A 21044-nucleotide genomic window follows, 5' to 3' on the forward strand; every position below is an offset into this window, starting at 1 on the left:
GCACGCATGTCCACCTCTGGACTTGAGCTTTTCTTTTCTTTTCAGCTTCATTTCCCAGTAATGTTTTGGCTGAGGCTGAGGTATGCCACATTAAACAAGAGCTAGACTGAAAATCAGTAGCAACAGGTCTGATGGAGTGACAGATCCAGATTTGACTTTCTTGTTTCAAATCATTGTCAGTATGTACAGAGGAGGTCAGCAGAGAGCTACAACAGGGAGTGACTACAGCCATCTGTAAAACACGGTGGAGGCTCTGTCATGGTTTGGGCTCCATTTCAGTCAGTGGTGTTGGAAAACTTCTCAAAATTGATAAATTATGAACACAGAAAAGTACCATCATATTTTGAGCCACTATGCAATACTATCTGGAAAGCATCTGATAGAAAGTAGCTTCATTTTTCATCATGACAATGATCCCAAACACATTATTATATAAGATGAATATACAGCTTAATTTTTATTGATGCATTCAAATTCATCTGTATATTGTGTTTTATTCTTGTGCATTTATTCCTCTGTTTTCTACTTTGTAGTTGAGTTGTGAGAAGTGAAAACTGAGAAAATAAAATCTATTTATACGTTTTAATCCTTAAAATAAGACTAACTGTTACGCTGGTCATTTATTCCAGCGTCCCTTTGCTTTTTGCATGAATCTTGCCTGTCTGTGCTGCTGTGGAAACCAACCATGTGATTTACTCCCGCTCCGAGAGTGGTTAAGTGGCAGGTCAGGGCATGCTGGGAAACCTAAACCTCTGCTCCTTTGATCTGCTAATGGAGACAAACAGGACCACAGTTGGATGGCTACCACTGCACTGACACGGTGAGATAAATGTCTTTTTTCCCTGATGTTGTTCATCTCGAGTGGACTGCAAGGCAGATGGAAAACCAAGTACACGGGGAGAATTTAATGATGGTTCTGAGTTTGTTTAGGTAGAAAAGGTTGTTCTCCTTTCAGACGGTGAGATCCACTTCGAGTTGTGTGTACCTTGGTTCACAGACCAGGTGAATTTGGAGGCGTCTGGGTCACAGAGGAGGCAAGGACTGCTGGGATTGGAGTCTCCTGCTGCAAAACACATCCCATCGATGTTGCATGTCCGCTCCTGTCAAACAAAGAGAAGCAAAACAGATCTGCTTGTGTACTCACTTTTTTTTTCAATATTAGCATGTGTTCACATTTTAAAACACATTTTCAGGTGTTTTGTTTAGTGATGAACAGGAAATCAGCTCTAAACACATCTCTACTGAAGTAAATTCAGTTTAGCTCAGTCTTGGCAGCCACATGTCTACATACTGTTTGTCTACAGCTGTTTGTGTGTGTTTTTGCTCTGGGCTGTTTGTCTGTCTCCCATAAAACACAGTTCCAGGAACAACAGGACCCCTCACGTACCTCTTTTACACTGAATGTAGAGATTTTAAATAGCCAACCGCTGCTGCTGCTTTAGTTGTTCAAGCAGCAGACCGTCTCGCACCCCCCCCCCCCCCACCCCCCCCCCCCCCCCACACCCCCCAAAGCATGTAAAATGCCTCATCACACTTTTCCACTAAACACCCACTGAATCACATCTGCATCCTCAATCAGCATCCCCTACTAGCACGGACAAACGTTGGAGTGTCCAGGTTTTCATAACATGTCACCTGTTGAGACCATGTGAATAAAAACAGACCAGCAAAAACAGAGCAGGCTGTCTCACAGCCTAATTTATGGGCCTATTGTCTCCTCCAGTGCCTAACAACTGTGCCCTTCTAGTACAAGAGTGTTTTGCCGTTCTTCAGCTGATGGCTCGGAACAAAGTTTATTTTAGCAATTATGATTTTGTGGATACTTACACACTATGGTTAGTCTTATTTATAAACTGTAAATGAAACAAGGGTATAGATTTTGGTTTTTAAAAAGAAGTTAAACCATTGTGAAAGCTTCGTAAACAAAAGAGAAAAATGATCATACGTCTCACTTGACCCATCCATCCACCCATGACCACAGTAAACATTTTATGACGTGTTTATGATCTTAACTGCTGGTTTCAAGTCTAAAGCTTCCATCACACAGGCCTAAGGACTAGTTAGCAATGATTTGCCAACCACTGGTTGCTAAGGAAAAGTGCAAATTCCTCGACCGGTTAACGAGTGATTACTGGCAGTTGCTAGCATAAAACTGGTTGCCAAGATGTATATGGTGCTTTCAAAGGGTGATCTACTGACCTGCAAGCACTGTCCACCCAGAATTGTCATAGGACCACTTGGTCAATGGGTAACATATAAGCCTATTGGCCATTTGCAATAACAAGATAACAATAACAAGATAATAACAAGAAGTTTTTAAATTATAAATGTAACTCAATTACAATAAAAGTACGGTGGCCCCTAGAGACAAAGCACGTACAAACTCCAAAACAGAACGGAAGTGCTCCAGGACGCTAGGGGCAGTGTTGAGCTTGATTTGCAAAAAACCCCGGCAAGTTTGTTGCAAACACATGGAGTTGGATACCGGCGGAAAACACCTGCAAGGATATAACAACCACACTCATATATATTCAAATAATTTAAAAAAAAAAGTTCATTTACCTTTACTATCACACACCAAATCCGGTCGTTGGTACTTCCTGGCTTGTGTAGCCACTAGGTAACAAAAGCTTGCACGTGCTTCGGAGCTTGTACGTGCTTTGGTTTTTGTACGTGCTTTGTCTCTAGGGGCCACCGTAGAAAGCATATAATCCAAGATTAAAACTTCTGAAGTGTATATAGTGACTGAAACTTTACAATAAAGCAACTGTTTCCTATGATCGACATCAGGGCAAATAAAGAATTTTAAAATTGTGAAAAGTAGCAAATGGGATTTCTCAAATTAAGGGCTCCAGATGGACAAACATCCATATTGTGGCATTTTTTCCACTTCCCTACCCTTTTATGAGTGATTTACAAACAAAAAATAAAGATGGCAAACAAATTACGCCAATTTTAATAATGAATAATAATAAAAATAATACTTTTCATTAAGATGTTATCCATCTTAACGAAAAGTATTCTTTTTATTAGCTTCCCAAGAACAAAAACATTGCTCCGTCTTGCATGCAAGTTACCTTTAACTTACAGAGTCCAGAGCGCGAGGCCTCACAGACCTGACAAATACCATCGTAGATTGTCAGCGTCTTTGCCTGGCTGTACTGAGAGCCGTCATTGCTGACCTAGTACAGAAGAAAAGGAAGGCGATAACGCAAAGATCTTTAGACAAAGCAGTCAACACCTAACAAAAGAGATTTTAATCCCAAGTTAAAATGATAATGAGCCTTGCCTTAATCTCCCAGCGTGCGTATGGTTTGTCATCCATCATGAAGTCTTCTGTATTGATGGCAGCAGTGCTCAGAGATGGTACAGCACAGTCTAAAGCCTTGGAGCTGAGGAAGGTGGCTTTTGTTCGCTGTTTTTCCCCTGGAACCCACGCTTTGTTTATGTACTGCAGAAGGAATTCAAAGGAAAGGTGAACAAAACAGCACTTGAACTCTCTTAATTGATTTTAGCCTTAGCCTCACCTTCAGTCTAGTGGCATAGCAGCTTAGGTCAGGAGAGTCAATGAAACCGAGGCCAAAGACCCGAATGCTGCGACAGTCGAAAACTCGAATATCACAGAGGCCACTGTTCTCCAAATCGGTTATCTCAACCGGTTGGCCTATTAGAAGAGAGACTGGTCAAAGGCAAGTTTTTTTTGACTTGATATAACTAACTTCAAGTTTTAAGAGATTAGTATCAGTGTGACTTTTAATCTACTTTACTCTGTAGTTGTACGTTTGGTATATGTATAACTGTTCCTGATACTCACTGACAGCCAGGCTGCAGTCATGGAAGCTGTAGTTGGGAAAACACTGGCAGCCCCACTCTGTACACTCTCCATTTCCATTGCAGAAATTGGGGCATCGCAGCGCAGTAATCACTTCCCCATACGTTCCCGGTGTACTGGCCACCTCCAAGGCTCTGTCGGTCAAATTTTCCAGCAGCTTTCTCTCACATTCATTCTCCAGGTATGGCAACAACGCCTCTTCCCAACCCAGGTCATCTTTAAGCTGTAGGTCTAGCATGCAGAGATCCACTGCCTCACCAAGGCGGCGTCCCAGCAGCTCCCGACACACTGCTCCAACAGTGGAGTTGACCAAAGCCAGTTGGCATACTTCAAGGGCTTTTGCTGAGGTGAGACCACTTGGCGTGGGCCACTGGGGTTGCACCTCTGGTCGAGCTTCCACCTGGTGATCCTCTGGGAAAAAATAGGCGTAGCTTTCCAGATCAGCCTGGCTTAGGCTCTGTGCCATTAACACAGGCTGGAATGACGCCTGTCTCTTTGGCCTGTCAACAGAAAGCAGAAGATCCTTTCTGAACTCATCGTCCAGTTCAGGATCCCTGTCACTGTTCTGATTATTCTTGCCGTGAAACCAGAGGTGCCGCCTCTCGACAGGGTGACTGCTGAAGGCAGATATATCCAGAATGCTTTCCTCTTTTTCCAGGCTCTTGATGTATTCAACTGTTGTGTCCATTGAGGGGAACACAGATGTGTAATCCACATTATCATATGCTATGCAGTCTGAGTGAGCAGAGGGATTGTACAAGTTTCTCATCCCCCTTCCAGCTTCTTGAGAAGTGCTGGATCCTGTTTGGCACCGACAGAAAGGCCTCCTGAGGTCCTGTGTCATACCAGGAGGTGTTTTGTCAAATAAACTCTCACCAGGAGCTATCCTAACACACACAAAGTAAAGAAAAACAAATAATGTTGTGGAGACTTCAGCTGAATTATGGTGGCAATAAGGAAAGATTATAATTCTGAAAATTAGAAATCCACACTGTGTCCCAGACTGACCTCCAGGTTTCTATGAAGCTGTGCAAGTCATCAGGGCCATAGAACGCACCGTCGGAGGCCTGGAAGTCATTGTTGCCGTTCCGGTCGAAGGTGCCACAGAGGCCTTGCGTGTTTCCATAGTCCACGCTGGGTGCCCGGACAGACAGGCTCATCCCCCAATCACCAACATCAGCCCTAACAAAGGCCCCGGAAGGAAAGATCAACTACAAGAGGAGAGTCACATCCAACAGCTAGTTAACATAGTCTCCTCATGCATTAAAAATTCAACTTATATGACAGATCTGAATGAAGAACAGATCATTCTTGCATGATTTTACCATGAATTTAGCCAAATAACTAGACACCAGTTTCCAAATGTCCAGATACCTACGGTGACCTTCTTCCCTTGGTGGGACTCCAGCACCCTGACCCGACTCCCCTCACTGTCACCGAGGTTCTTAAGATCAAGCTGTGGCCTCGTTTCCTGCGGTTGCCCATTGCACATGTCAAAGATGGCAAGCTCGTTCCCCTCTCGCACTACAACGCCGCAGTTACATGCAACGGAGTAGTGTCGACTGCTGCAGTCCCACTGGCGAGAATGGACTTCGAATTCCCTGGAGAGGCTCTGGTAAAGGACAAATGTGCCAGTCTGGTGGTTCTCGTAACGCCTGAGAAGGAAATGCAGATTTTTTAATAAGAATTTGAAGACTTTAACTGTTGCACTAACTGCCCTATAAATGGATTCATTTAACAAAAGCTGGAGGTAAGTTACCTGCCATCTAGTGTAATGATATGCGGGTCAGTCAAAGAGTAGCACGTGGAAGTGGGAATATCCTGGACCGTGACCTGGGGGCGGGAGGTAGAGGTCACCAGAAGAAAGATTAAGGGGGCTATACCCTCTGACCCTGTGGTCTTAGGCTTTGATGTTTTCACTGAACACAGATGAAAAAGCTCCTCAGAGACAGAGTGTCTGGAGGGCTGACATCACATCTTACATAATGTCACCGCTTGTATGGACACAACTAATGACCGCTTAGAGAGGCGCTCTTTAAGTATTATGTCAAACCATCAAACGAGTGCATGTTTGGTCCTGAACCACAACCTCTCCTTCAGTGTTAAAAAGAACTGTATAATTGTGTGTATGTGTAAACAGTATGATGGAAAAACCTGCTATTTGGAGCCATTGTAGTATTTCTCTTTAATTAAAGTAATACTTTCAATCGACATTTAGCTTTAGAAGCTGGTCCTCTCTTCCTGTTAGGCATAATGGAATCCATTGAAATGCCACTTGAAGACCCTCTATTTATCCTGAATAAGTCCAGGAACCCATTTAAGGACTGTGTTTATTGTAGGACCCTAGCACAAAGCGTCCATGGTGCCACAAACCCAGCTTTTACCCACTAGTGACCCTATAGATCTTATTAAAAGCTCCTCAAGGGCCAGAGGAGAGCCTTTGTGTGACAGTTTTTCTAAAAAAGAAAGTCGTCTTAAGGTTGCTCCACATGCCACATTTAACTTGCATGCCTCAGATTCCAGCTGTCGCCCAAACCTCCTCAGGGTTTCCTTCCAAGATCCTCACGAATGGTTTGAAATTTATTTCAAAAGTGGAAAAATCATCAAGCATCTCTCAATCTGCCTCAAGGATATTGTGTAGGACAACTGTAGCTGCAATATCTAGCTCTTCAGATCCTAGCAGACTCTGTATTCACCACACAAACAAACCCATTTCCAAAACTTTGTAACACTATATAAAATGTAAATAAAAACACAATGCAATGATTTGAAAACTTCATATAATCATATTTTATTCTGTTTTTATTCTAAATGACCTCACTCACTTTGAGGGATGTCGGGACGTAGCTTCTCCAAAGGCGTGGTGCAGAGGGTCCAGGCGAAGCACCGATCAGGCTCATGCGGTTCCCGTCACGTGTGAAATCAGTCACAGCAGTGACAAAAAACTTTGCCCGACCGCAGCTGCCTTCACTGCAGGTGTTTGGCTGGAGCTCCACCTGGCAGGCGGACAGCACCACGTTGGAGACCTCATGGCCAAGGCTGTCTGTGGATGTCAACACAGCAGTAAATTAATGTTAACAGACAGGACACAGCTGCCTGCACAACTGTAATGATGTCTTTCTTAGCCGGCTTCAATGCGATGATGTACAAGGTGAATCTGGGACTAACAATAATAAGATCCCAGAGGAAATGAGAAATGCTTGAAATTGTTTTGATTGTTTTATTAATGCGCGACTGTGGCCTCAGTAGTTAATTCAGCTGCTCTAATTTGTGTTTGGTGATTTTTGTTAGCTACCCAATAACGGGTACATTAATGCTTAAATAGGGGTAATATTTGTCCAACTGTAGTGGTTGCTGCAGGCAGTACTTAACTAAATTGCAGGTTAACCTTAAATATACTCAAGCTGTAGCTTTATTATGTCCTTGAAGATAAAGGTGATGACACAGACTCTATCTCCTGTTTTCCCACAGGTCTGACCTGGATTGTTGACAGTCAGAGCCAGAGGGACTCCACATTGGTGGCCAAAGTTGGAGGTGAAGCAGGGGATGGGGACGGTACTGTGGACGGTCACCTCGTGCTCCTTACTGTTCTCTGCTATGTGGAGCACATCTGGAGAGAACTGAGGAGGAATAAGAGTCTATGAGGTTCTCACTGAGAAATGAAACTAAAATGGGGTTTTAAAACAGAGTCAGAGGAGGCTTTACCTTCAGTCCAGCGTAGAAACTCTCACTTTCTTTTGAAGTCGATCTTGTGTGGCTGGAGTTGGCTCTGAAAGTCGACACACTGCAGGAGAACTACAGGGGAAATATCAGCTGAAGCATGAAGTCTGAATCAGCTGCTTTTAAATCATTTTTTCATCCGACTTAACAAAAAAGCCAGACCCCAAAACCCCTTTATGGTTAGGAAACCATCTCAACTCTTTATCCATAACTATTGGTTTCTTATTTAAACCATTTATGCACTACCTTTAGTGGCTACTGAAGAACAAGCATGATGATGGGACATGAACAGCAGAAACTGTAGCTACAAATAAACGCATGCATCAAATAGATAAATAACCAAAAATGAGCAAAAGTGGTTGGACTATGTCTCTAAACCTAAACATGCTAGATACTGATAATGGACAACAAAAAACAAAAATGAAAACGAGTTCAAAGAGACTTTAAAGCGATGGCTACAGTGAGTCTACGTAGAGGTCGGCATTCACTCATACTTTAACCTCAGTCTGGGTTCTTGGCTAGCTTTGTGTTAGCATCAGCAAACATCGCTTGTTAAACTATGAATCTGAAAACTGAGAAACACTAAATCTGGATGTTTAAGTAAATCACCTAATAATTTTACCTAATAATGTCTAACATTTTATACATTTTAGCTAGTTTTTCAGTTGTTTATCGTGCATGTTTGGCTCAAAAATCTAAATGTGCCGTTCTGATTTCCACTGCTTGTAGTTTTTTACACACTTGCTAGTTTCATATTTTTAGCTAGCAATATCAGCTGTTAACATTCTTTTAGTGACCAAGTCCAACGTATTTTCACTTTATAATTGTTTTCATTTAACTCATGTATCCATTTATTTTCTTTCAGTTACAGTTTCTGCTGTTCAAGTCCCATCATCACATTTGTCCTTCATGGGGTACTTGTAGCCCTTTCTGTGAATCACTGATCTAAGAGAAGTGAAAGATGAAGGTATACTGGAGTTTGAAACCACCTTTCACATTTTGATTGCTCAAACAAACTTGAGCTATGTAACTGTCAACTGATGTTGATAAACGAGAGTGGAAGAGTGCATTACCTTTTCACACTGTGTTATGAAAAAGACCAGCAGTGTGCAACTGTCACTGTATTGGTGATTCATCAAAATGTTTCCATAGCTCATAACACAACAAACCAATGCTCCAAAAGCACTAATATTTAACTCTCTTTCATGGTTTAAAAGAAATGAAGATGACCTCTGACCCTGCCCAGCTGCTATATCAACACACGCTAAAGATGAGCCCCATGAGCAAACCCAGCCCTCCGTAACATCTGCTAGACCAAACTAACACAACCCTGGTGTCCAGACATGGGAGCAACGTGGTCCACAGCTGCAAGATGACAAAAACTGGGAGTGACATCACCTCGGTGTCAAATAGTATCGCGCTGAAAAATCGAATAACTTTGTGTTTCCTAGCAACATATCACTTCTCAAGGAAATGAAAGCTATCAGCAGCCTGCGCAGTCTGGCTGTATGGAAATGAGGCCGTGCAGCAGCATGTTGACATCCTGGAAAGACAAAGGTCAATCATAACAGTTTTTACTCCAGTGCAGGGCAGGAGTGCAGCTACTCTGCCTCAGCTTCAGCTGCAAGAAGGCAATCTTGTCGACAGCTACTCATATTTAGTTGTCATTTTAACCAATCTTTGGATTTCTTTATTCTTTTGCTGCTGTCTGGTTTTAGTGCTATTAGCAATTATTCTTCCTGGTAAATCTTCAGTTCTTCTGATTATTGTCTTGCATACTGAGCTTTCAAAACAAAGCTAAATTCGATCCTCCTAGGACACAAAGATGACATCAAAGAACATCCACGTGCTAAGGTTTATGGAATAAACTATTTCCATCGCCCTAAAGGCAACCTGGTGAAGAAATAAAGCTGCTACCATTCTGATTTGATTATTAATAATAATTTGGAGCATTCTGAAAATAACCCAGAACTACAACAAACCATAAAATGTATCTGGTATTTTCGTGCTACTGTGAATCTGCTCTCTCCTAAGCCCTGAATGCAGATGGTTCTTGGTGCTGGACACTTTTTGTTTTTTGTAGAGTTTTGCTGAGGAGTCACAGTTGAAAAGGTGTTGGTAGCAAAATAGCAAACACTGCCTGCGAAGGACAAAACAAGGTTTGCATTTGCTTAATTCAATCTTGAAATCATAAACTTTCATTTGGCTTTTTGTTGCCTGTTAAAAAAATCTACATTTTTAAACAATGACCAGGAGGACATCTTGACCCACCTATCTGGTGGCTATGTCACAAACCTCAAGAAATGACCTGATTACAAGATGCAGACAAGCCAGACAAGCCAGTGGGTACCCTGCGTTGGTGTGCAATGATAGTGTAAGGTCTGCCTCTGTGTGATATTTTTCAAAGCCATTTTCCCCTTCTCAAGATAATTAAGTGTAATGCAATCTGTCTGCTGAAACTGGATAAAAAAACAAACAAAGCAAAACTTTGGCAGCCCCAAAACCCAAGTACCCGAGAATTTTGAAAAAGGAAAGCCACATGGACAACTCTGGAACTAGAAAATACACATTTTGGGATTTAGGCAAATGATAACGTGCAAAACTTCTCTTCGTCTGCAAGAAGGCATCATCCAAACAGCTGACAAGATGGTATCTCACAAGAAACATCCAGATTTAATGTCTATATCCCAAACACTTCCTGTATCGTTGTGCAAGAACAGCTACACTACTGCATGAATGAAGAGTTGCCAAGATATCAACATAAGAAACAGCTTTATTTTATATACGTGCGTCGGTTCATGTAAAAATAACTTCCTAGAATTCACTGTGAAGATGTGAATGGAGATCGGCTTAAATGGGGCACATATGGAGCAAGGCTTTTCCAACCTGCAACTGATTTAACTTCCCCACCCTTTTCTTGCATTCTCGACTGCATATGACACATGTTGCTTCTCTGCTTTTTCTCTGTGAGCCTGAACTCATGAAAAAAAAAATCAGTTCAGCATGATCATGGGCCACTCGAGGAGGTCAAACCCACCACATGTGCTCCCCAAAACTTCCAACACGGTCTGGCAGGAATTACCGTTTCTCCAAGCCTGAAGTGAACGCCATCCATCTCCACCACAGAGAAGGGCTTCAGCGTGGCTTCCTGTCTGATCTCGGCCTTCATGCTATGGCTGATGTGTCTGGCCCAAACCACCTGGAAGCCCAGTGTCTGGCTCCATGGTGGCGAGACGAAGGAGCACCTCAGGTGGACGCTGTGGCCGATGAGTTCCGCAGTGATCACCGGTCGGGAGGCCAGGGACGGGACGGCCTCTAAAAGCAGATTTGGGCAGTTGCTGAAGTCACATTAATTGGTTTTCTTTTTAATTTTTTACAGTAAATTGTGGATGCAGGGACCTTCTTTATACAGAGATGAACACATAGAGTCTTGTACCTTTGCACTGACCGTTGACTTCCACCTCCCCTGCTGGGCATAGCCTGGGCCCCAAATCTGAAGCAACTGAAAGATGAGATTCATCAAATATCTTTCTACTATTAGGCTAAAAACATATACCATAATTCATCTCTGTAATCTAAGAATAAAGTTAAGTCAGTGAGGTTTTCGTTTTCTCGTCCAAACGAACCCCTTAGAGTGGCTTGGCTAAACCATCCAACCTCAGGTTTCCTTTATTAAGGTCTTGCTGATATTTCCATCTACATCAGCTCCAACACTTTCATTAAACTTTGAACTTCTACAGCAAAAATAAAGCAGATGAATGCTCACCTCTTGCACAGTACCCCATGCATCCCTGCGTTGGCTGCAGGTAATAAACCATGAACTCTCCACAGTTTCGCACCTTGACAGAGATACGGAAAAGGCAGCAGTCTTTGGAACTTCCGTGGAAGAACTGCCAGGTGGCACAGGCGGAGAGCTGGCGGATCTCGCCAGGACGTGGCAGTGAGGTGTCTTTCAGTGACAGCCACACCGGAGCCTGGGTACCACAGCGGTTCATCTGCAGGAGGCCGCAAACAGAAACAGTCATTACCTTTATAGAGGTGGTTATTATATCCTGCACCTGTACTGGAGGTGTCTATTATATCACTTGTTTGAATGATAGATATTTAATGGTACTTTTTGGCAGTGAAGGAAGCCGTCAGTGTAGAGACTTGAAGAAATGTGAGCACAGACACCTCTGTGACAGAACTTGCCTGTCATTTTGACCATTTTACCTCAACACAGGTGGTCGGCATCTCTGCTGGCTTGTTGTTGATCCAGAACCTGTACCAGCCTGGTGACAGCGAGTGGTCACAGATCAGATCCTGGATGGCGGTGTTCTGGATTTCAGTGGAGTCAAAGTCGACACTTCGATAAGGATTGCTCAAACTCCGATGACCTCCCGGGTAACACTCTGGAGCTGAGAACAAGAACGACAAAGATGTCAAACTGAGAACTCGTGAAAGGGAAGGGGTAAAGACGCCAAAATAATGTGGAAAAGAAGACTGCGCTTTGGCATTTTCAATTTGTTCATATGCCTTAAACAAAAAGCTACAGAAAGCGTATGTTATGAGAACCTTAAGTTGATGATGTTCTCTTGGAAGCTTGCCTCTGCAGGAAAAAAGCAGTGTTTTCAAACCTTAAACCCCTTCCTCTCAATCCATCTGCTTTGAGCTAAAGGAAATGAAAACTGGACATGATTAGATCAGGTCTTTATCTGTGTCAGAGTCCTGCTGTTTAGTTGTGTAAAAGACAGACATTGCAGAAGTAGACAAAACAAAATCACAAGACTTTAGGTGAAAACTTTTAACTTTTACTCTTTTTTTGTTTCCTACGCCACTTCACACTGACCTATGAATCATTCAAGGATAAAAAAGGCCCCACCTCAAGTGATGAACCAGCGTTGTATCTACACATAATAGACAATTTAAAAAAAAGAGAAACTGATTTAAAATGTATCTTTAGGCACTATGTTACTAGCAGCTTTTCAGAAAAACACATCGTTTGTTCCCATTTTGTTAGTTGGATCTATAAAAAATGCAAGTGTTCAACAGTGAGTGTTTACAGGCAACTGTTAAACACGGTGGAGTCTATGTCATTGTTGATGCTGCATTTCAGTCTGTGGTGTTGGAGATCTTGTCAAAATTGATGGAATATGAACACAGAAACGGTGCCATCAGATTTTGATCATCTAATAACATCTGGAATCTGATTGGTAACAGCTTCTTTTTTCATCATGAAAATGATCCCAAACACACTGCCAATGCAATAAAAGCACACCTGTATAGAAAAACACACAGTGGAGCACTATCAGTCATGGTTTGGCCTCCCCAGAGCCCGGACCTCAACATTATTGAAGCAGTGTGGGATCATGTTGACAGAGAACAGAACAAAAGGCAGAAACATCCAAAGAAGAGCTTTGAATGTCCTTCAAGGAGCCTGGAGAACAAGCGGACTCAAGACTTTTGCACACTAAAGTACACTCAATATCAAAGTTAATTAATTCTCAGTCTTGCAAAGCCACAAAAAGGTGAAAAAACAATCAGTTATACACTAAACGGACATAAGCCTTGGTTTAAAGTTGAGGATGAAGGATTTAACTGAGCAGCCTTTAGTTTTAACTTCAGTATGACCTTGATGATCTCTAAACCCAGGAGTGAGAAAACAGTGTGTTTATTATAACAGAAGAATTATGTGACGAACCAGTAAGTGACCAAAACTCAAAGCTGTCTAAAGGAAAAGGTGACAAACAGAAACAATTTGCTGTTTTGTGTTAGGGTGTTGAACATCTCACCCCCACAGGTTATCTAAATTGCCTAGAATAACAGAAATTCCAGTGAGCCTCTCGCTTCTCTTAACTCGCCCCAGGAAAGGACGCTAAAACCAACGGCACATGACAGGCCTCTGAACACTGCCTGCAGCTGGAAGCTGAGAAGACGGGAGAAATTATTTCCACCAAACACGTACTTTTCCACACCGCCACACTCCCAAAAGCTCTACATCTGTGGAGTGAAATAGGTCAAACTTGTCAGCAGAGGTCTTTGTTAACAAACCTTAGAGGCAGATGAGTAAAGTCACATCAGGGAAAACAAATGTTCAGGGTATTTAGGAGGTTTTAGGAGCCACAAAGTCATGATTGGGCAAGGTAAAGTTGCCGCCAGTGATTCCAAGCCTAAACAAGGGCTTACCGGCTGGTCTGCGTGCTGACAGCCTCTTGAAACCAAATGCTTTTGTTTACACTGTCGCCTGTCTGAACGTCCACCTCGTCTGGAAGCTCCGCTGACAAGATTCGAGGTCACAGGTTGTCCAAACAACCAGGGCTTCAGGAAGGAGGTGCTGCTGGCTAAACTGTTCCAATTGGCGTCTTAATGAGTTTACAAAGAAGTGGGGGAGGTAAATGAGCAGCCCCCCTGGGGGGTTTAGAGTTATCCCACTGGGAGGGAAGACCCTCAGGAGCCCAGATGTGCAGGGACTTAACTGGGAATACTCCAGTTACTACAGTTTCTCAGCAAAAGTGTTGTGTTATCACCAAGGGAGTTGTTGGCCTTTTTCCCAGAGGGCCCACAGACAGAAACTACACAGTCAGACCACCAGAGAAAGGGCAAAGAGCCTGAATGAAAATGCTAAAATGATAGGATGATGATGAGTTACTCTCACTGATGAAAGCATTTTTGTGAAGGGTAACACTTATAATGCTTCATTGTCTTTATTTAAAAACACGGTTTGAAGCAGTAATGATAGATAACCAGAAAATACATATTTTGCCACAAGTTCCTTAAAGAGGTTGGAAAGTGGCATTTATACTACTGACAGACCCCGAAACTCTTTAATAAAACCTCAGACTTCAGGGAAAGTGAAGAAGTCTCTCATTGTGTTGGATTGTTAATCTCTAGTTAGTCTTAGGGAGGAAGAACCTTAAAAGACAGGAATTTCAACAGGATGTTTCAGGAAGAGGATGAGGACAAGTAGTTGTGTAAAGAACAGGTAGTCATTAGGACATTATTACATGACAACACGAGTCCTCTGTACTCACAGGTCGGCCTTCACCTGTGTTTGAACCCAACCTTCATTTTGTTCTGAGCAGCACACCTGTAAAACTTTTTTATCACTGGACAGTGATGCTGTTGTGTCCATAAAGGGGACCAATCTCTCTCTCTGTCACACACACACACACACACCCACACACACACACACACACACCCACACACACACACACACACACACATGCTAAAAACCTTGAGACTTATAATTCACATATATACCTAATGATAACTAACTAATTACATAGCAGCAACTTAATGCACTTAGGTATGTAGCCAAGTTCAATATGAGCATGAGAATGGGGAAAAAAGTCGATTTAAGTGACTTTAAATGTGGCATGGTTGTTGGAGGTTCAGCTGGTTTTAACACTTTTTCTTCATGGTACATCTGCAAGGTCAGCAGGTTAAATGTACTATTTTACCTGATAAGCTTTTTCTTTTCTTTACTACTGAATTTCACGTACAAATCAATAGAAGGCTGCTGTCAGCAGGACAAAATGTGCTCAAATTGTGGTAAACTTTGCTTTGGCACAGTAATGTCTGGAAACCTCTGGGAGGACCCCACATTGTTTCATTTTATGACTTAAAGTTTACAATGGTGTGCTTTGAACTGCTGCTGGACGCCCTGCAGACAAAGATGTGAGCAAGATCGAAGACAGGGTGACAGGTTGGCGTAAACTGAGCGCATTTTTGTTACAGTCAGGACTCGTAATCGGCACAATTGCAGCTCCAAGATTTTCTTTGTTTTGGTCATTGCATTCACTCCCATCCTAAATTCTGACAGCTGGGAAAACAGCAGCTCACCAAACCTGACCTTTATGTGCACCTTTTTACAGTCCTCTTTGAAATCCCAGCAAGGGAAGAAGACCAGGGAGAGCAACAATCCCTTGAAATTACTGTATAATATTAAGTAACAGTGAATTATACTCTTTAATGAGTCATAACTCTGTTTTCTGATCTTGTTTCAATTATGACCTCTTAACTTCTGACTCTCTTCACAAGTTTGACACTTTTATTTCCATTTGGGTTCAACTCGCCACATTTTTTCCAAATGATAATCAGCTCCATGTTGGTGAATTAAAGCCCACACATGCAAGACTTTATCTCTAAATGACGGGAAAATAACCCCATTGCATGAAAGAGAATATCAGATAACAATTTCTGCACCAATTAAGAATCTTTTAAAAACATCTTTAGATCAGAAGGAGAGAAAAAAAATCTTTTCTCCAGATTTAAACATCTAATTATTGTTTCTCTCTGTCTCTTTGTGATTGGCTTGGCTGTGTCCTGGTGCCTTTGAAGGGTCCATTTAACAGTTTGGAGCTGAGTGATGGGAATGCAGTCCAAGTCACGCAGTTTTCTTTCTTTTCTTTTCTTTTTTTTACACGTAACACTTTCTTATCTCTGCATTCGATTTAAGAACACATTTCGAAGTCCGCTCTCAGTCTCGCTTTTTGCATCTGCTTCTATTTCAGCTCAGATCATGGCAAAGTCTTCAAACTAGTCTTTAAAAAAACCCGGTGCGTTTGAACAAGGCATGCACTTACCATGTTGCGCTATTGCTGCTAATTGCACGACCCCCAGCAGCAGAGCGATGCGTAAAAAGCCAAAGAACGACAGGCGCACTGAACCAAATGCGCAACAGACCATGACTGCGGCTCCAGGTTAAACAGATGCAGCAGGCTCGGACCAGTCCACGGGTCCCATTGAAAGTTTGGAGAAATGTGGCGAAAGTGGCGCAAAGTGCACTTTGTCTCTCCTCCGCGCATTCGCGTTTTGGTGATTAGAGAAAAGCTTGCGCTCCGCTCGCGGGAGACTGGCTTTTAGATCACTGAGAGAGAATAAGAAGAGGAGGGGAGGGGAGTGAGAGTAAATCACGGAGATGGTAGGTGGGTCCTCTTCTCTGTAATCCCCCGAAACATCACGTGGCCACAAATCAATTAATCATCCATCCCATTCGTCTTCATCAGAGCTGCACAAACACGCCGTGCTCCTTGCTGGCTGTTTAGACCTACGGCTGGAGAGCCTGGGGACGCAAAGCTGTGCGTCAGTGTGAGCAAAGTGAAACTAAAACAACAGTTTAAAAAGCGTCACAGAAGCCCACCAGGGAGAACATGTGCATGTTTCGTAACGTTCTCCTCCTCAACCACAGCGGAATTACTTTTAAGTCTTTAAATCCATTTTTATGTGTTTTGCCGCTTTCTGCACATGATGAAATAAACACGCATTTTTGAGCAAAAACATCACAAATTTTCGCAGAGACAACATCTCTGCAGCAGACCGCGCACACTGTGTAACTGCAGTGCATATGTGCGCTCCTGTGCAGCTGTATGTACTCAGCGCATGCAGTGAGAGCACGAGTGCAGCTGCGGAGGAAGTGAACGTCCAGTCAGGCTTTACTTTAGAGGAACAGGATTATAAAATGATGCACGAGAAATGAACAGAGTTACTCATAACTCATAGGTTGTTAGCAGACACTGCAGATAAACAAAGAATGCACTGATTTAGAAGCATATATCCAAGCAAATGCTTCACAACTGTTGGCACAGGGGGCACATGAGAGCCCCAAAATGTTTCTCATTCTTAATTGATATCAGATTTTAGGACCTGTTTTGTCATGTTTCTTGTTTTGCAATGTTTACATTGTTCCCTGAGTCTGGACTGCATGAAGGCCAGTTTGGCAGGAAATATGCTGGACTAAGGAAGACCTTCTGTTAAAAAAACAAAACGTCAGGATGACGGCGCATACTGCTTCAAACCTGGATAAATGTCGGTCAGCTTTAATGGTGCCTTCGCAGATGTGCAAGTTACCTCTGGCATGCGCGCTAATGACACACCCACGTACCAACTTGGACGGTGGCTTTGAAGCGTGACCTGATGACAAGTCAGATCATCCCTCTCGTCTTATTAGTTTCCCACTTCACAGCAATCAGCTCAGTCCACCTAAATAAGGCGTTTCCTGGCTCAGAGTGGGTCTTTGGGGTTGACTTGCATACCAAAGCAATCCTAGTCTGCATAGAGTTTACAGCTAACAACTCAATGTTAGCTAAGACAAGTCATGCAGGTCTAGAGACAGTTTGGCAACCTCTTAGCAACGTTTGGTCGCTAGGGAAAAATTTGTATTTCCAAAGTTTTGGAGTTCGCTGGTAGATGCCACAGATTATGGATAACACTGATTCCTTCAACAAGAAAACGAATCAGAGATTATTTCTTATCAGGATGTTTAGAGGCTCTGGAGTTACCCACAACGTTTTGGAAAGAGTTTAACTGAGCTTGACTGAAAGCATTTAAAATCCCAGTCTCCTATGGTAACCTGACTGTGGCGATTAGGAACAAACAGGCAGTTCTGAACAGGATTGTCAGAAGTACCAGAAAAAGTTTTGGTCACTGTAGATAACAGCAATGTTATGTTTGTCCATACTGCCTCCTGTTGCTGCTGTTACGGAGAGTTCCAGCAGGTGTCGCTGTGGTTCTCTCTAGGGGTTATGTGTACTTCCTGTTACGAGTGTACAGACGTTCATGTTGGCTGCTAATAAAACACCTGGCATACAATTACAGCGGACTGATTATTATAAGCAAACCTACATGGTGTCAGAAGTGGGATATATTAGAAAGCCTGCACAGTCCAAGAAGAAAAGGGGAGCCGGTAAGGACGACGAAAAAAGCAATCACCGCACAACATGGCGGACGGATTTCGGCGCCCAGATCCTCTCATCTTTGACGGCAACGTCGCTGAAAACTGGCGTAAGTTCGAGCGCGAATATGACATCTTTATCGCCGCTGCCCACAGTGACAAAAATGCTAAGACTAAGGCCTATATACTCCTCAATCTGGCGGGACCAGAGGCCATTGAAAGAGAGCGATCATTCACGTATGCCCCCGCAGTCATATCAGCTGAAGGCATAGTAGAAGTTGCCGCGGAATCGAGGGAAGACCCCGCATGTCTAAAGGGAAAGTTCAGGGAGATCTGCAACCCAGAGACCAATGTCATAATGGAGAGGCATAACTTTAACAAAAGACAACAGAAACCCGGTGAAACCATTGAAGCATATGTGAGCACGTTAAAGAACATGGCCAGAACCTGCAGCTTTGGTGCACTACAAGACGAGTTAATCAGAGACAGATTAGTATGTGGTATAACCAGTGACAGCGTCAGACGTTCCCTTCTTAAAGAGATGGAACTCACTCTTACCAAGGCGGTGCGTATATGCCAAATAAGCGAGCTCACAGATCAACATAGCAAAGCCCTCTCTACACCAAAGCATATTACATCTGCCAGTGTGGACACTGTACAGATTAAACATGGCAAGTTCAAAAGGAAAACAAATAAACTTCTAACGAACATTCAAAATTGCAGAAACTGTGGCGGTTCGCATCCAGCCAAATGGGAGCAATGTCCTGCTTTCGGACAACAGTGTCACGTCTGCAAAAAATACAATCATTACAAAAAACAATGCAGATCAGCAAAACCACATCACAGAGGCAAGCAAGTGAACCAAATTTCAGAGGATGCTGACCCAGACAGTGATGAGGCATTTTGCATTGAGCACCTAACAATGGAGGGCGAGAACAATCACAACAAAGAAGGATACTGCACAGTCAAAGTTTCTGACAAGGCCCTCAAACTAAAAGTAGACACTGGGGCAAAGTGCAACGTAATCTCACTAGACACTTACATAAAGATCGGCAACAACGAAACCCTACTCAAGTCACAAAAACAGGTAAATCTCGTTGCTTTCGGAGGCACGAAGATCAAGACCACAGGCACAGTTACTCTCAAGTGCAAGCTAGCTGGACAGTTGTATGACCTGCAATTCCAAGTTGTAAAACACGATGTGCAACCCATCATCGGATTAAAGGACAGCATGCGAATGAAACTGGTTAGTTTCAGCAAGGAAGTCTACCAGGTTGACACAGATCAGGATGAGACACTGGCGCAGAAAGTGTTTCATGAATACACAGACCTGTTTAAAGATGAAGTCGGTGACTTACCTGTAACTTACTCAATGAAACTCACTCCAAACGTGTCACCTGTCGTCAACCCTCCAAGACGCGTTCCTGTTCCTATGCAGAAAAGAGTTAAAGAGGAACTCCAAAGAATGCAGGCCCTGGGAGTAATTGAACCAGTGGAGGAGCCCACGGAATGGGTATCTAACATGGTCGCAACACACAAAAAGAATACAGATGATGTTCGTATCTGCATTGATCCAAGGGATCTGAACAAGGCACTAATGCGACCTCACCATCCCATGCGAACTGTGGAGGAAGTAGCTGCTCAGATGTCGGGAGCAACCATCTTCTCAGTTCTGGATGCAAAGAGCTCCTTCTGGCAAATAAAACTAGATCCTGCCTCATCTCTTCTCACTACCTTTGCAACACCTTTCGGCAGATTCAAATTCCTGAGGATGCCCTTTGGCATCAACACCGCTTCTGAAGTCTTCCAGAGAGCCATGGAACAAATATTCATGGGATATCCATGCGCAGTGATTGTGGACGACATCATAGTGGGAGGCAAAGGAATAGAGGAGCATGACAAAAATTTAAAAAAGGTTCTGGAGCGGGCCAGACAAGTAAAACTCAAACTGAATCCAAAAAAGTGCAAGTTCAGACTTAAAGAAGTGAGCTACGTGGGACACATATTCACTGACGAAGGACTAAAAGCAGATCCAAATAAAATCTCCGCGATCAACGAAATGCCACCACCAGAGGACAAGACGTCTCTCCAACGTTTCCTGGGAGTGATCAACTACCTGGGCAAGTTCATCCCAAACTTAAGTGAACTGTCAGCACCACTTCGTCAGTTGCTTCACAAGGATGTGGTGTGGAGCTGGACTCAACATCAGCAGGATGCTTTCAACAAACTTAAAACATGCCTCACTAGCCCACCAGTACTTCAATACTATGACATGCACAAGCCAGTGACTCTCACATGTGACGCTTCCCAGCATGGTCTAGGGGCTGCATGCCTTCAGGACGACAAACCTGTGGCATATGCATCAAGAACTTTAACTCCAACGGAGAGAAGGTACGCTCAGATAGAGAAGGAGTTACTAGCTGTAGTGTTCGCATGTTACAGGTTTTACGACTACATCTACGGAAAGCCAGTGGTGATTGAAACTGACCACCAGCCTTTGGTCACAATCCAAAACAAACCTTTCCACGCAGTCCCGGCACGGCTACAGCGCATGATGCTACGATTACAAAAGTTCAACTTGACTCTGGTGTACAAGAAAGGCAAACATCTTTACATCGCAGACACACTCTCTCGCACACCAACGCTGGATGAGCAACCTCTAAAGGAAGAGGGGCGCGACTTCGAGGTAATGTCACTTCAGCTCATCTCACCAAAACGCCTACAAGAGCTCACCGAACACACCTCGAAGGACGCTACCCTACAGACACTTGCTCGCTACATCCAGCAGGGGTGGCCAAAACAAGCAAGTAGTGTGCCTATAGGAATAAAACCATTCTTCAG

General features: G+C 43.2%; 1 protein-coding gene across 2 annotated transcripts in view; it reads right to left on the reverse strand.

Annotated features, from left to right (window-relative positions):
- The window catches only part of si:ch211-246m6.5 (von Willebrand factor D and EGF domain-containing protein), a 40141-nt gene extending 23710 nt beyond the window's left edge, over positions 1-16431 (reverse strand). For both annotated transcript variants that reach the window (XM_035908558.2, XM_087835955.1), the window contains exons 1-16: positions 16117-16431; positions 11765-11949; positions 11319-11547; positions 10989-11054; positions 10635-10867; positions 7538-7627; positions 7311-7452; positions 6658-6875; positions 5592-5665; positions 5211-5487; positions 4841-5043; positions 3815-4719; positions 3528-3664; positions 3290-3451; positions 3078-3182; positions 986-1100 (exon numbers count right to left, since the gene is read on the reverse strand). In XM_035908558.2, the coding sequence (XP_035764451.2) occupies positions 986-1100; positions 3078-3182; positions 3290-3451; positions 3528-3664; positions 3815-4719; positions 4841-5043; positions 5211-5487; positions 5592-5665; positions 6658-6875; positions 7311-7452; positions 7538-7627; positions 10635-10867; positions 10989-11054; positions 11319-11547; positions 11765-11949; positions 16117-16219 (3244 nt within the window). In that variant the 5' untranslated portion in view covers positions 16220-16431. The remainder of the gene's footprint in view (positions 1-985; positions 1101-3077; positions 3183-3289; positions 3452-3527; positions 3665-3814; positions 4720-4840; positions 5044-5210; positions 5488-5591; positions 5666-6657; positions 6876-7310; positions 7453-7537; positions 7628-10634; positions 10868-10988; positions 11055-11318; positions 11548-11764; positions 11950-16116) is intronic.
- Between the last annotated feature and the right edge of the window lie 4613 nt (positions 16432-21044).

Source organism: Neolamprologus brichardi, chromosome 23 (assembly GCF_056152115.1).
Source record: "Neolamprologus brichardi isolate AB-2024 chromosome 23, ASM5615211v1, whole genome shotgun sequence".
NCBI lineage: Eukaryota > Metazoa > Chordata > Actinopteri > Cichliformes > Cichlidae > Neolamprologus > Neolamprologus brichardi.